Source organism: Arachis ipaensis, chromosome B1, assembly GCF_059453495.1.
Source record: "Arachis ipaensis isolate K30076 ecotype BB chromosome B1, ASM5945349v1, whole genome shotgun sequence".
NCBI lineage: Eukaryota > Viridiplantae > Streptophyta > Magnoliopsida > Fabales > Fabaceae > Arachis > Arachis ipaensis.
The window spans coordinates 121,202,195-121,216,389 of NC_142436.1; the positions used below are offsets into that span (position 1 = coordinate 121,202,195).

A 14,195-nucleotide genomic window follows, 5' to 3' on the forward strand; every position below is an offset into this window, starting at 1 on the left:
CCAATGATCAACATAGGGAAGGCACCTCCGGAATCAAAAATCCGAAGGTGAACTCCTCGGAGGGGCGCGAATCAGAAAAAGAAGGACCCTCCCACACTAGTGAGCTTATGGGATTAATCCATAGCCGCCTCGAGCAGCTAGAACAGGAGCGGGAATGAAAAAAGGAAGCCGAAAAGAACCTAAAAGAGGAGATGGAGTGACGAAAAGAGTTAGAAAGAAAACTCTTAAATTTGGAATCCTCCCTCAAAGGTCGGAGTTCCCACGACGAGAGAGAAGATTCCCCCTTAGGAGAGAAAGATCCTTTTAGCGAGGACATAATGAGGGCAAAAGTTCCAAGAAACTTTAGAAGCCCCGATATGGACCTCTACGACGGGACCACTGACCCAAAGCATCATCTGAGCAACTTTAAAAGTCGGATGTATCTGACTGACGCTTCTGACGCTACGCGATGCAAAGCTTTTCCGACAACCTTATCAAAAGCAGCGATGAAGTGGTTCGACAGCATCCCTCCGAGGTCAATTACCAGTTTTGAAGACCTCTCAAGAAAGTTCTTGATGAGGTTCTCCATCCAGAAGGACAAAGTAAAGCATGCACCAAGTCTCCTGGGAATAAAACAGGAGGTCGGGGAGTCCTTACGGGCCTATATGAAAAGGTTCAACAAAGCATGTTTGGAGATTCAAGACCTGCCCACCGAAGCAGTCATCATGGGGCTAGTCAATGGTCTTAGAGAAGGCCCCTTCTCACAGTCCATATCAAAAAGACACCCCGCCTCTTTAAATGATGTACAGGAAAGAGCCGAAAAGTACATCAATATGGAAGAAAACGCTAGGCTAAGAGACCCGAGTCTCCGACTCGGGCACCCTCCCTCAACGAAAGAGAGGGAGAGGGAAGTTAAGAAGAAGGAGGAACTCGGCCTCGATAGGCCAAGAAAATATCACTCTTATACTCCACTGAAAGTTCCTGTAGTGGATGTATACAGAGAAATTTGCAATACCGAAAGGCTGCCCCCTCCCAGGCCCATTAAAAATAAAAGAGGAGGGAGCCGCGGTGATTACTGTGAGTACCATAAAATATATGGGCACTCCACAAACGACTGTTACGACCTTAAAAATGTGATAGAAAAACTGGCCAGAGAAGGTCGGCTTGACAAATATCTCATAGAAAGGTCGGACAGTCATGGAAAAAGAAAGCGAGATGATATGGATAAAAGAGACCCACCACCACAAACTCCGGAGAGACATATCCATATGATCTCAGGAGGGTTTGCGGGAGGGGGACTCACAAAATCCTCTCGTAAAAGACATCTCAAGAGAGTTTACCAGGTCGAAGAGGGGTCCTCCGACCTCCCAACCATTTCATTCACAAAGGAAGATGGGCGAGGAATAATCCCTGGGCACGACGACCCAGTGGTAATTACCATGATCCTGGCAAATGCCCATCTACACAGAACACTAGTAGACCAAGGAAGCTCAGCGGACATCCTCTTTAAGCCCGCTTTCGACAAACTAGGGTTAGATGAGAAAGAGTTAAGAGCCTACCCCGACACCTTGTACGGATTAGGCGACACGCCAATAAAGCCACTAGGATTTTTGCCCCTCCACACCACCTTTGGAAAAGGGGAGAAATCAAAGACTCTGAGTATAGACTTCATAGTCATCGACGTGGGGTCGGCCTATAATGCTTTAATCGGCAGAGCTACCCTTAATCGACTCGGAGCGGTGGTATCGACACCCCACCTCTGCATGAAATTTCTGACCTCAGCGGGGATAGCAACGGTGAGGGGAGATCAGAAGTTGGCAAGGAAATGCTACAATGAAAGCCTAAACCTGAGGGGAAAAGGCAAAGAAGTTCACACAATAGAGCTCGGTGGAGCAAGGATCAAAGAGGAGCTGCGACCACGACCCGGAGGAAAAACCGAGGAGATTCAGGTCGGAGAAGAGGAAGGAAAAAACACTCACATAGGAACCAACCTGGGGGAAACCCTAAGACAAGAATTGACTAAGCTCCTAAGAGATAATTCCGATCTCTTCGCCTGGAAGGCCTCCGACATGCCTGGGATAGATCCAGAACTCATGTCCCACAAGCTCTCAGTCTACTCGGGATCTCGACCTGTACAACAACGAAGACGCAAGCTCGGCCCAGAGCGAGCTCTAATAGTAGAGGAGCAAGTACAAGCGCTCCTAGAAGCCGGTTTCATCAGAGAAGTCAAGTATCCAACATGGCTAGCCAATGTAGTGCTAGTCAAAAAACAAAATGGTAAATGGAGAATGTGCGTCGACTATACCGACTTAAATAAGGCATGTCCCAAGGACCCTTATCCACTACCAAGCATTGACGCCCTAGTAGACTCTAGCTCGGGGTATCAATACTTGTCGTTCATGGACGCCTACTCAGGGTATAACCAAATCCCGATGTATGAACCAGACCAGGAAAAAACATCATTCATCACGCCCAGAGCTAACTTTTGCTACGTGGTCATGCCATTTGGATTGAAAAATGCAGGGGCCACATATCAGAGGCTGATGAATAAGGTGTTTGCCCCTCACCTAGGGAGCTTAATGGAAGTGTACGTCGACGATATGCTGGTAAAGACCAAGAAAGAAGTCGACCTCTTGTCTGACCTTTCACAAGTCTTTGACACCATAAGGTTGCACGGGATGAGACTAAATCCTGCAAAGTGCGCCTTCGCGGTGGAGGCAAGAAAATTTCTAGGATTCATGCTAACACAAAGAGGGATCGAAGCCAATCCCGACAAGTGTAGAGCTATCCTAGAAATGAAAAGCCCGACTTGTTTGAGAGAGGTCCAACAGCTGAATGGCCGACTAGCAGCTCTCTCCAGATTTTTGGCAGGATCAGCACTAAGATCCCTTCCACTGTTCTCCCTATTGAGAAAGGGACACCAGTTTGAATGGACTCCCGAATGCGAGGAGGCGTTCCAGGAGTTCAAAAAGTTTTTGAGCCAACCTCCTATTTTGACCCGACCTGTAGCCGGAAAAGACCTCGTCCTATACCTATCCGTGGCAGACAAGGCTGTCTCAGTAGCCTTGATAAGAGAAGACGAGGACGGTCAACACCCCATCTATTTCATCAGTAAAGTTCTACAGGGCCCTGAACTAAGGTATCACAAATTAGAGAAATTTGCCTATTCCTTAGTGGTAGCCTCTCGAAGGCTACGGCCTTACTTTCAAGCTCACACAATAAGAGTCCGCACGAACCAACCCATGAAGCAAATCCTCCAAAAGACGGATGTTGCAGGAAGAATGGTTCAATGGGCAATAGAACTCTCCGAGTTCGACTTAAAGTACGAAACTCGGACGGCGATTAAAGCCCAGTGCCTCGCCGACTTCATTGCAGAATATGCAGGGGATCAAGAGGATAAACCAACTACATGGGAACTCTATGTAGATGGATCCTCCAATAAAACAGGAAGCGGCGCAAGCATAATATTGGTAGATGAAAGGGGAACCCAGATAGAGGTTTCCCTCAAGTTTGAATTCCCAGCTTCAAATAATCAGGCAGAATATGAAGCCTTGATTGCAGGATTGAAGCTGGCAGAAGAAGTCGGTGCTACGAAGGTGATGATATACAGTGACTCTCAAGTGGTGACCTCCCAAATAAGTGGAGAATATCAGGCAAAAGACCCAAATATAAAGAGATACTTGGAAAAAACTCTGGAACACCTTGGGCGCTTTGCAGAAACCGAGGTCACGCACATAACTCGGGACCTAAATAGCAGAGCAGACGCCTTATCCAAGTTAGCAAGTACCAAGCCAGGAGGAAATAACAGAAGCCTGATCCAAGAAACTCTCCAGGAACCTTCAGTGGTAAAAATGGAAGACAAACAAGAAGTCTTTGAAGTGGTCGGATTAAACCTCGGATGGATGAATCCCTTGGTCGAATACCTGAAATTCGACATCCTCCCCAAGGAGGAAAAGGAGGCAAAGAAAATCCGAAGGGAAGCGCAACACTATACCTTGGTGAAAAATATTCTCTATAGAAGAGGGATATCGACACCATTGTTAAAGTGTGTGCCGACCTCAAGAGCCACTGAGGTATTAGAGGAGGTACACAGTGGAATCTGCGGGAACCATCTCGGAGCAAGGTCGTTAGCCAGAAAGGTGATCCGAGCTGGATTCTACTGGCCAACCTTGCAGAAAGATGCCACAGACTTTGTGAAAAAATGCCAACCGTGTCAAATGCATGCAAATTTCCACGTGGCCCCCCCAGAGGAGCTCATCAGTGTCACCTCCCCATGGCCCTTTGCAAAATGGGGAATGGATTTGTTAGGTCCTTTTCCCCAGGCGCCAGGACAAGTTAAATACCTAATAGTGGGAATAAATTATTTCACAAAGTGGATAGAAGCAGAACCACTGGCCACCATCACTGCACAAAGAAGTCGGAGGTTCCTCTACAAAAACATAATCACAAGGTATGGGATACCTTATTCCATTACCACAGATAACGGAACCCAGTTCACCGACTCCACCTTTAGAAGCCTAGTAGCCAGTATGAACATCAAACACCAGTTCACCTCAGTGGAACACCCACAAGCCAATGGGCAAGCCGAAGCAGCCAACAAAGTCATACTGGCAGGGCTGAAGAAAAGATTACAAGATGTGAAAGGAGCTTGGGCTGAAGAGCTCCAACAAGTACTCTGGGCTTACAGAACAACCCCCCAATCCGCCACTGGAGAAACACCCTTCCGACTAGTTTATGGCGTAGAAGCCATGATCCCAATAGAGGTCAATGAGCAAAGCCCAAGAGTGATTTTCCACGACGAGATCGGGAATATACGGGGGCACAAAGAGGAGCTCGACTTGCTCCCCGAAATCCGAGAAGAAGCCCAGATAAGAGAAGCAGCGTTGAAGCAAAGGATGACCGCGAGATACAACAAAAAAGTCATTCGAAGGAGTTTCACCCCAGATGACTTGGTCCTAATCAGAAACGATATCGGAGTCAACAAATCAGGGGAAGGAAAGCTCGCTGCTAATTGGAAAGGGCCATACAAGATCAACGAGGTCTTAGGAAAGGGCTATTATAGGGTAACCGACTTCGACGGCAACGAGTTACCAAGGTCATGGCATGCTTGTAATATGAAAAGGTACTACAGCTAAAAGCGAACCCTACTCCCTGATGTACTCTTTTCCCAATTTCATGATTTTTTCCCAAAACCAAAGGGTTTTTTCTGAAAAGGGTTTTTAACGAGGCATCATAGTAGGGGCTAAGGGAAAATAAATAATCAAAAGCCCTTAGTAGCAATAAGGTACCTCCTCAATTAATAAAGATCTCTTTCATTTTAAATATCTCTTTTAAATTCCCTTTTTATTCTCTTTCTACGAAACGCGCCGATTTAAGCTCGACAAAACGTGAAAATCCCATGAACCGACCTAGATGGTCGTCAGGATAAAACGACGAGGTACAAGTCGGCGTAAAGAGGCTATAGAAGTCGATCATGATAAACTCGGGAGCAGTCCGACTCACAAGACAGAATGCGAAACCGAGTAAAATTAAAATGAATCGCAAAAGTAGCCTAAGTCACGAAAAACTCAATAAAACAAAATTGAGTACTAGGAATAACAAAAAGAGATAAGAAAAAACTAAGAAAAATAGTGAGGCTGCCTTGAGGATCAAGGAAATTCAGAAAAGCAGGCAAGCCCCAAAGAAAAGGTTTTTTCCAGAAAAGATCAAAGAGTCAAAAGAACCACGAAAAGCATGCGCGCATAAGGTAACTCAAAACCCTTATCCAAAAAGGGCATTTATTTAAAACGCTAAATTAAACCCTTATTAAAAAAGGGCATCATAAATTGTTTTGTTTACGGCCTTAAAAGGCCAAAAATTGTTCAAACACCAACAAATAAATATAAAGAGTTTAAAAAGGGGGGTCCACAGGCCGGACCCCCAATAGCCAAATCACTTCTTTGCAAGAGGAGTAGGAGGATCACCACCACCAGGACTAGGGGTTGGAGAGAAAGTCGGAGGAGCAGCAGAAGAACTCGGAGCGTCCTTAGAGCGAGGAGGGGACTCTATGATCCTCTGCCCCCGAGTCTTCAAATCAGACTCAGACTCCACCACGGGGACAGGAGGATCCACGATGGCACCATCAATGACAACCTTATCAGGGTCCAAAGGAGAAAGGTCCAAGTCAGGAGCAATAACTCCGACCTGCTCCTTGAAAACCCTCCAGGCCTCATCAGCACCATCCGCGATAGAGTCCTCCAACTCGGTATAGGCCTTCCGAGCATTCAGCAAGTCATTCTTTACAGACACAAGATCAGCAAATAAACTGTTGTAGCTGGCTTGCGCTGCTTTCCTCAAATCCACCTCCATGTTGCATTGGGCTTGCAACTTCTGCCCCTTCTCCCGGAGGCTATCCCTCTCCTCTTTCAGCTTGGCGACTTTTCCCTCCAACTCCCTCTCATGCTCCTGATATATGCGAAGCCTACCCTCCAGCTCCTCGACCCTCGAGGTCGTCCCTAAAGAGCTGATAGGAGTCTTCTCGAATATATCCAAGAGTTTGCCACAAACCCCCGCCATCTTGAGACTCTCCTCAACCACAGTGGTGAGGTAGTGCCGAACAGAAACATCATCCATACTCATACGAGCATGAGGATAGATGTTCTTTCGGACGAACGCAAGAGCGTCCGCCTCACCAGAAGCGCCAGACTCTAAGGTCTTGCGCTTCTTCAGCTCTGGTTCGGGAGTAGGTCGGACGGAAGGGGGTGGCAGAGAGGAAGCAGAGGAAGAAATCACAATAGGTTGGGAGGGAGTCCCAACATTCCGAGGAGGAGGAGAAGGAGAGACAACCACCCTAGCACCACCAGATCTGGCGCGAGACTTCGCCTTGGCTTCCTGAACCCTCTGGAAAGACTCTTGAGCATTTTTCTTTGCCATCTCTGCAAAAACAAATTGGTAGCTAAAAGTCAGACAAGTCGGTAAAAGAAATTGCAAGTCGGAAATAAGTGAAAAACGCAAAAAGCTACCTAGTTGTGACTGGACAAAGGCCGGCGACCCCTGGAGAAATTTTTTAGTATCCAAGTATGGGGCCCTCCCCCACACTTCTTGGAGGAACCCCACAATGGCCGCCTCCACCTCATCCAGGTCGTCCAGACCATATTTCTCGCAGGGAGAGGCCTCCAGCCAATATAAAGGAAATCGGGGAAAAGAATCATCATCCAGGAAAAAGGGGTGGTGACCCTCTACTGCTTGAACTTTGAAAAAATAGTTTTTGAAATCATGAAAGGATTCGTCAAAAAGGGTAAAAAGCCTCCGACCTTGAATGGCCCGGAAGGACACCCACTGTTGCTTATTATTTAACCCACTGAAGGGCTTGGTCATGTGGAAGAGATAGAAGAAAATCCTCAGAGAAGTCGGGAACTCTAAGGCCTGGCTGATAAATTGGTAAATTTTCAAAAAACCCCAAGAGTTGGGGTGAAGCTGGGTGGGAGCAACCCGGCAATGACGCAACACAGACATTTCAAAGGGGAGAAAAACGCCCAAACGAGTGACCATACTCTCATACATAAAAAAGAAATGAGGGGCCGTCTCGTCGGCCCTCCCGAAGCAAACCCGGTCTTCTGGACCCGGGACTACCAACTCGTACTTCGGCTCATCTTCTTCAGAAGTACAAATTCTATAGTGAGTACGAAGGTGGGTGATAAATTCAGTATCAACTGAGGGCTCCTCCCCTAGGACCGTAACATCAACCCACTGGGAGAGAGCATCTATGGAAGCCATTTTCTTTTCTTAAAAAGGGTGACAAGAAACCTACAAAAGAAAAGGAAAATCAACACACGGTCTCTAAGGGAAGGGGTACGGAACTAAAGCCTACAAACCAATCTACCTACAAGATAAAGGCACGCAAATAGAAAGCATGTTACAGAAGGGGAAAAAGCTAACCTTTAAGTCTGAAATCGAGACTGGAGGAAGTGAAAACCTTCGAAACGCAAGAAATGCAACACGAACGAATGCAGGAAAATTTTGAAAGATCGCAGAAACGAAACAACGAAAGAGAGGGAAAAGTATTTATAAGAACGTTAGGGGCATAATGGTAAAATGGGGGCAATCCTTAATAAAGGTGCACCGTTACCAAGGCCATTAAATCCCTACGCACACCCAACGGACACGACGCTTGATTAGACGTAACCGTCAGAACCGAAAGGTCAAACAAAAATCACGTCGGTTTTTAAACCATCACGTCGGTCCTCTCGCAAATCGGCCAAGACCCCGAGTTGAATACTCGAACCCAACCCTTAAAAAGAAATTGGGCTCGAGTAGGGGCACTGTTCATACCCTGGCCCAATAAATAGGGCCCAGGACCCAAGCAAAGACGCCCAACCCAAAGGGTTGACCCTCTCCCCAGTACCAGCCTTCATCCCAGAAGTCGGTACTGAACACGACCTGTTCCTGGGAAGTCGGATACGAGGGTCAGCTGGCAGATAACACTCATTTAAATGAGTAACTGCCCCTAGAAACTCTCTAACAACTTCATAGAGCCATATCTTAACTCCCCTAAGATATGGGAACGGTTATCCACCTAAAAAGGTGGCACTACTCCAGCGGTGGTTATTGGTTCACCACTATAAATACCCTGACACCCCTCAGGTATCACTAAGTTCCAATATACATTCTAACCTGCTCCAACTCTTGCTAACTTAAGCATCGGAGTGTCTTTGCAGGTACCACCCCCCATTCTTTCTCACGCACAAGTCGGACGGAGGAACACCGAGTACCAGGTCCACTCGATAGCCACCTCCCTCACACGTTTGGGCCAACCTACGCCATCCGGCCTATTAATCTCCGGTTACCCACCGTAACAGTACCCAATAAAAATTAATACACAGATCAATTCTCAATATTTTTCTATTTTTTATATAAACAAATAAAAAATACATTTATTCCATAAATACGCAGGGATAAAAAGTATTCTAAAAATATACAGGACCATTTCAAACAGGACGCTCACGAAATGAATTTTGCCTTCAAATCAAGAATGAGACTCACAAAATGGTGTTGACATAGCAGAGCCATTTCTCTCCCGACGAGCACGAAATGGTTCAATGGAACCAAGACGCTAATGGTGTCTACGAAATAGCCAATTAAAAGGGGCATGCACGAAATGGGCTCCAAATCATGGATACAATATACGAGATGGAGCAACTAAGGTGTACCGCATGCGAAATACGTACCAAATTTCGCTATATAAATTGTTGTGGCTACTAGTGCACTAACATGGAGGTGGAATAAAAATTAATTTTTATAAAATAAAAATTAATATCATTAAACTTGTAATTTTTAAAAAATATATTTTTTATTATTTTAGTTTTAAAAAATAATTTTGTTATTTTATTATTTTATCAATTTATTCTATTTAAAAGATTTTATTCAAAGATTAAGTATTAAAATAATCTTAAAACTGAATAATAGATTTTTTATCTAAATGACAGAGAATTGAATCACATATTTTATGTGTGTGAGAATAGTCCTAATTTAGTCAAATAATAATCAATAATTGGATATTTAGAGAATATGAATAGTACCATACTACATGAAAATGAAGTCAAAAAATAAAAATATATAGCAAATATAGAATTTAACAAAAAAATAATTGAGTTAAGTATTTGACGTACTAAAATTAATTTTGTAAAATATTTATTGTATGAATATTTATAGATATAGATCAAATTCATTTCAATATCCTAGTAAAATTAAAACGGATTTTATCTCAATTTTAAAATCTAATTCAAGAAATAAAAATATCTTTATATTTATAAATTATTTAGACATATAACAAAAAAATATAACTATCTGAACATAATATAAGCAAATTTTGGACTTATAACAATACTTATAAGTCCAGAGTCGCTTTGAAATAAAAATTTAATGTTGTTAATTTTTATTTTATCATTTTAATAATTTTTTTTATTTTAAAACATTTAAATTCTTTAATTTTTTTTAGATATTGTCTTTGAAATAAAAATAGAGTTATTCATGCACAATAATTTAATCTTTTAAATGAAGTTTTTTTTTTATTTATTTTGAAAGATAAATCTTTGTTGTAATAAAATAACTTTTTATATTCATTTTTTAAACTAATTAAATTTTTCACTTCATAAATTTATTGAAAAATTAATATTCAACTCAAAAATTTTTTAGTACAAATTAAAATTATGTCTAAATATATCTATCGATTTTGGGTTTACACGTAAATCGTGTTTGGGGCTGATGGTTGTATATTTACACGTAAATTGTGCTAGGGTTGTAGACTTTAGGTTAAGAAACGTAACTCATACTAAAATGGGACGATTTACGTACAACTTGATAAACACATTGGCTTGGGACGATTTATATGAATTTGTCTAAAGAATTTCATACATAAATCGTCTCAGGATAACATGTTTCATGCATTATCTAACCCACATCACCCTGGTTGAGTTTATAAATACACATTGACTCAATTGTTTTGTTATTAGTGTCCTAGGCATGCGGTTAGGAATTATCATATTCACTAAACTATTATTAAAAATATATTAAAAATACTAATACACTATTAATTTGCTTGAAATATTTAAATATTAGTATAATCTAATTACTATTTTTAATGTTGTACTGGATGCCTCTGGTACGGGTTGAGAGATGGATCGGGAACTTGCAGGTCGAGGCGGATGCCGGATTATTTGACTGGAGTAATGTGGGGTGGTACCTGCAAAGACACTCCAACACTCAAGTCAGAATGGATCTAAGAGGTATAAGGTGTGAGGAATGAATGACATACCTGAGGGGGCCTGGAGCTCTCTTTATATAGGTGACGGTAATTATCTTATCTTATCTTATCTTATCTTATCTTATCTTATCTTATCTTATCTGGTTAAGATAAGAGAGGTATTTGAATTTGATTGTTGGTTAGAAGCTCTTGTGGGCCGGTTCCGGGCCTTCTAGAAGGGTGAAACAGTTCGGATCTGGGTAACCGGGTTTGGAGACTATTCCGGATGTAGAAGTCGTGGGCCGGATCTAATGATTGGATTTTTGACGGTTTAGAATTCACAAATGAAATCTCGTTCCAAGTATAGTTTCTAAACCAACATTAATCCTTTCATACAAAAATTTTGTTTGTCACGAGTACAAACCCCTAAAATTATAAACCGAAGTATTTAAACCTCGGGTCGTTCTCCCTAGGAATTGTAATAAAGTGTTCAATTATTGGTTATGAAGTATTGATGCCTGAGCATCTTATCTATCTTTTCCTTGTGAATTTGTACTTGAATTGCCAAGTTTAATCAAAATTTAAATATCTTTTAGTCACTATGGATGCTACTTTGAGTTGTGCATAATTCTATTTATTTCAGGTAGCATTTGGATGGATTTGACGGAGTTTTGTAGCAGAAAAGGGAGAAAGCGAATGATACTGTCAATTCTGACCTCCTTGCACTCAAACATGAATAACTTGAGCTACAGAGGTCCAATTGATGTGATTCTAGCGGCGTTGAAAAGCTAACTTCTAGCGCTTTCCAACGATATATAATAGTGTATACTTCTTCCCCAGCAACCTCTGCCTCCTCCACGTTGAACTTGGCCCCTGCCAAGTTCAGCGTGGACTTGAAAGCTCCCAGGGAAGCACGCGCCACATCCCACGTTGAACTTGAAAAAAGCCAAGTTCAGCGTGGACTTAAAGGGAAACAAGCAAAACGCTGCTGCCTCCTCCACGCTGAACTTGGGAATTTCCAAGTTCAGCGTGGATCCGAATGCCCCAAGTGGTCCCCAAGTACTCATACAAAGCTGCGCTGAAATTAATTAATTTTGATTTAATTTTGATTTTATTTATAATTAGAAAAAGATATTATTTAATTTTTTGGGGTCTTTGAGATAATAGACAAGAAATATAAATGGCAAAGGAAATAAACTAACAACTAACAAAGCTCTTGGCAAGGTATGAGAATTGGAAGTCTTATCCTAGTTATCCTCCTCAATTGTGACCACAATTGTCCATTGCTCCCACTTAGTTAACCTCTAACCATGGAAGAAAATCAAGTGGATGGATTAACTTGATTCCACAAGTCCTAGCCTAATCTAGATGAAAGACTAGCTTTAGTAGCATTCAAATTAATTAGCAACTTCTAATCTTCAATCAACAAAGGAATTAGATAACTCAAGAGTCACTAATTACTCTACCAAAACCAAGAGGAGAAAAATCTACACTAAGATCCAACCAAGCATTTTCATCAAACACTTAGAAGGCATAAAAGGAAAGTATAATGAATTAAGCAATTCAACAATAAAGGAACATGAATCATAAATTGCATTGAAAGAAAAATAGAAGAACAAAAGTGTAGCAACATAAAAGTAGAGAATTAAAAGAATTAAATGCTAAACTAGAGAGAGGAGATGTAGAAGAAGAAGAATTACAAAAGGAAAAGTAAATCAAAGCATGAATTAAACCTAGATCTAAGAAATTCCTAATCTAGATCTAACCTAATCCAATTCTAGAGAGAAGTGAGAGCTTCTCTCTCTAAAAACTAACTTTCCCTCCAAAACATAAACTAAAACTAAACTAATGGTAAAAGTATGTTGACTCCCCTTGAATTTTGCCTTAAATAGCCTTAGAAGTGAGTTAGAATTGGGCTTGGGAAGCTCAAAATTTGTCCCCAGCGTTTTGCCTTTAAGTGAGTCACGTGCGGACACCGACGCGTACCTACACGTCACGCGTACGCGTCGCTTGACAATTTTCCATCCACGCGTATGCGTCATGTGTGCGTACACGTCGCCATGCGACCTCATCATTTCACGCGTGCGCGTCTGCTGCGCGTGCGCGTCGTTGATCTCATCCCAAATCCTTGCTTTTCCATGATTTTTCCACTTTGCATGCTTTTCTCTCTATTCCTTTGATCCATTCCTAGCCTTTTCAACCTGAAATCACTAACACACACATCAAGACATCTAGTGGAATCAAAGGTGAATCAAAATTGGCAATTAAGGGCCTAAAAAGCATGTTTTCACACTTAAACACAAATCATGAGACAATTATGAAACCATGCTATTTCATCGGATAAATATGGGTAAAAGGTGATAAAATCCCCTAAATCAAGCACAAGATAAACCCTAAAAATGGAGTTTATCAACCTCCCCACACTTAAACCATAGTATGTCCTCATGCTAGAATCAAGAAGGAAACAAAAGGGTATCAACATTTATTCAATGTAAATTAACTAAATGCAACCTAAACTATATGCAACTATCTAAATGAATGCAATTTCTTGGTCAAAATAAATGAATTCCCAAGAAGCATATATGCACAAGGGCTAAGGACTAGCAAGTCTAATCCACAATTGAATTGAGTTATTAAATATTTTTACAAACTTGCAAGAAAAGTGATGATTATAGGTGAAAACATGTAATTGAGCAATCGAACCCTCACCGGAAGTGTTTGCACTCTATTCGCTCAAGTGTTTAGGGTTGATTCACTCAATTCTCCCCTAATCATGCTTTCTAAGATTTGTTTTTCATCTAACAATCAACAGTTATTTCATGCATGCATACAATTATCATGAGGTCTTTTCATTGGTTGTAATGGGGCTAGGGTCAAGGTAGAATGCATATTTGGTCAAGTGAGCTTGAAATTTGAATCTTTGATAAGTTTAGACTTCTCACCTAACCTATGACATCCTATACAATTCAAAACTAACCTAACTACCCATTCTTCACTTTTTCACATACTCATGCATTTTCTTTTCACTTCACAACACATATGCATTGATTCTTATTGAGCTTTGCTTTGGGGCAATTCGTCCCCTTTTATTTCTTTTCTTTTTCTTTTTTCTTTCTTTTCTATTTTTTTCTTTTCTTTTACATATTACTTCTTTTTTTTCTTTTTCTTTTCTTTTTGTTTTTCTCATTTTTCTTTCTTTCAAACTATATACAAGAACATCAATGCATAAGGTCTATACATTTAATCAATACATGAGTATGTACCCGATTCCCAATATTTACAACAAAAATACAAACTCCCCTTTTATTCAACCAATGTCCCAAGATTTCCCACACTTGAATGTTACACACTCACTAGCCTAAGCTAATTAATCAAAGATCCAAATAAAGGACATTTATTGTTTTCTGCTTTAGGCTTGTAATGTGCTAAAATTAAGAACAAAGTGGATTAATCGTAGGCTCAAAGTTGGTTACAATGGAAGATAAAAGGTAGGCTA

General features: G+C 41.4%; 2 protein-coding genes across 2 annotated transcripts; one reads left to right on the top strand and one right to left on the bottom strand.

Annotated features, from left to right (window-relative positions):
• The first annotated feature begins 3,221 nt into the window (after positions 1-3,221).
• LOC148578166 (uncharacterized) lies at positions 3,222-4,990 on the top strand. Its single transcript, XM_088502978.1, has 2 exons — positions 3,222-4,118; positions 4,943-4,990. Exons 1-2 carry the CDS (start codon positions 3,222-3,224, stop codon positions 4,988-4,990), a joined length of 945 nt encoding a protein of 314 aa, XP_088359104.1.
• Positions 4,991-5,910: 920 nt separating this feature from the next.
• On the bottom strand, positions 5,911-6,891 carry LOC148578167 (uncharacterized). The gene has a single exon (XM_088500701.1). It carries the CDS (start codon positions 6,889-6,891, stop codon positions 5,911-5,913), a length of 981 nt encoding a protein of 326 aa, XP_088356827.1.
• Positions 6,892-14,195: the final 7,304 nt, after the last annotated feature.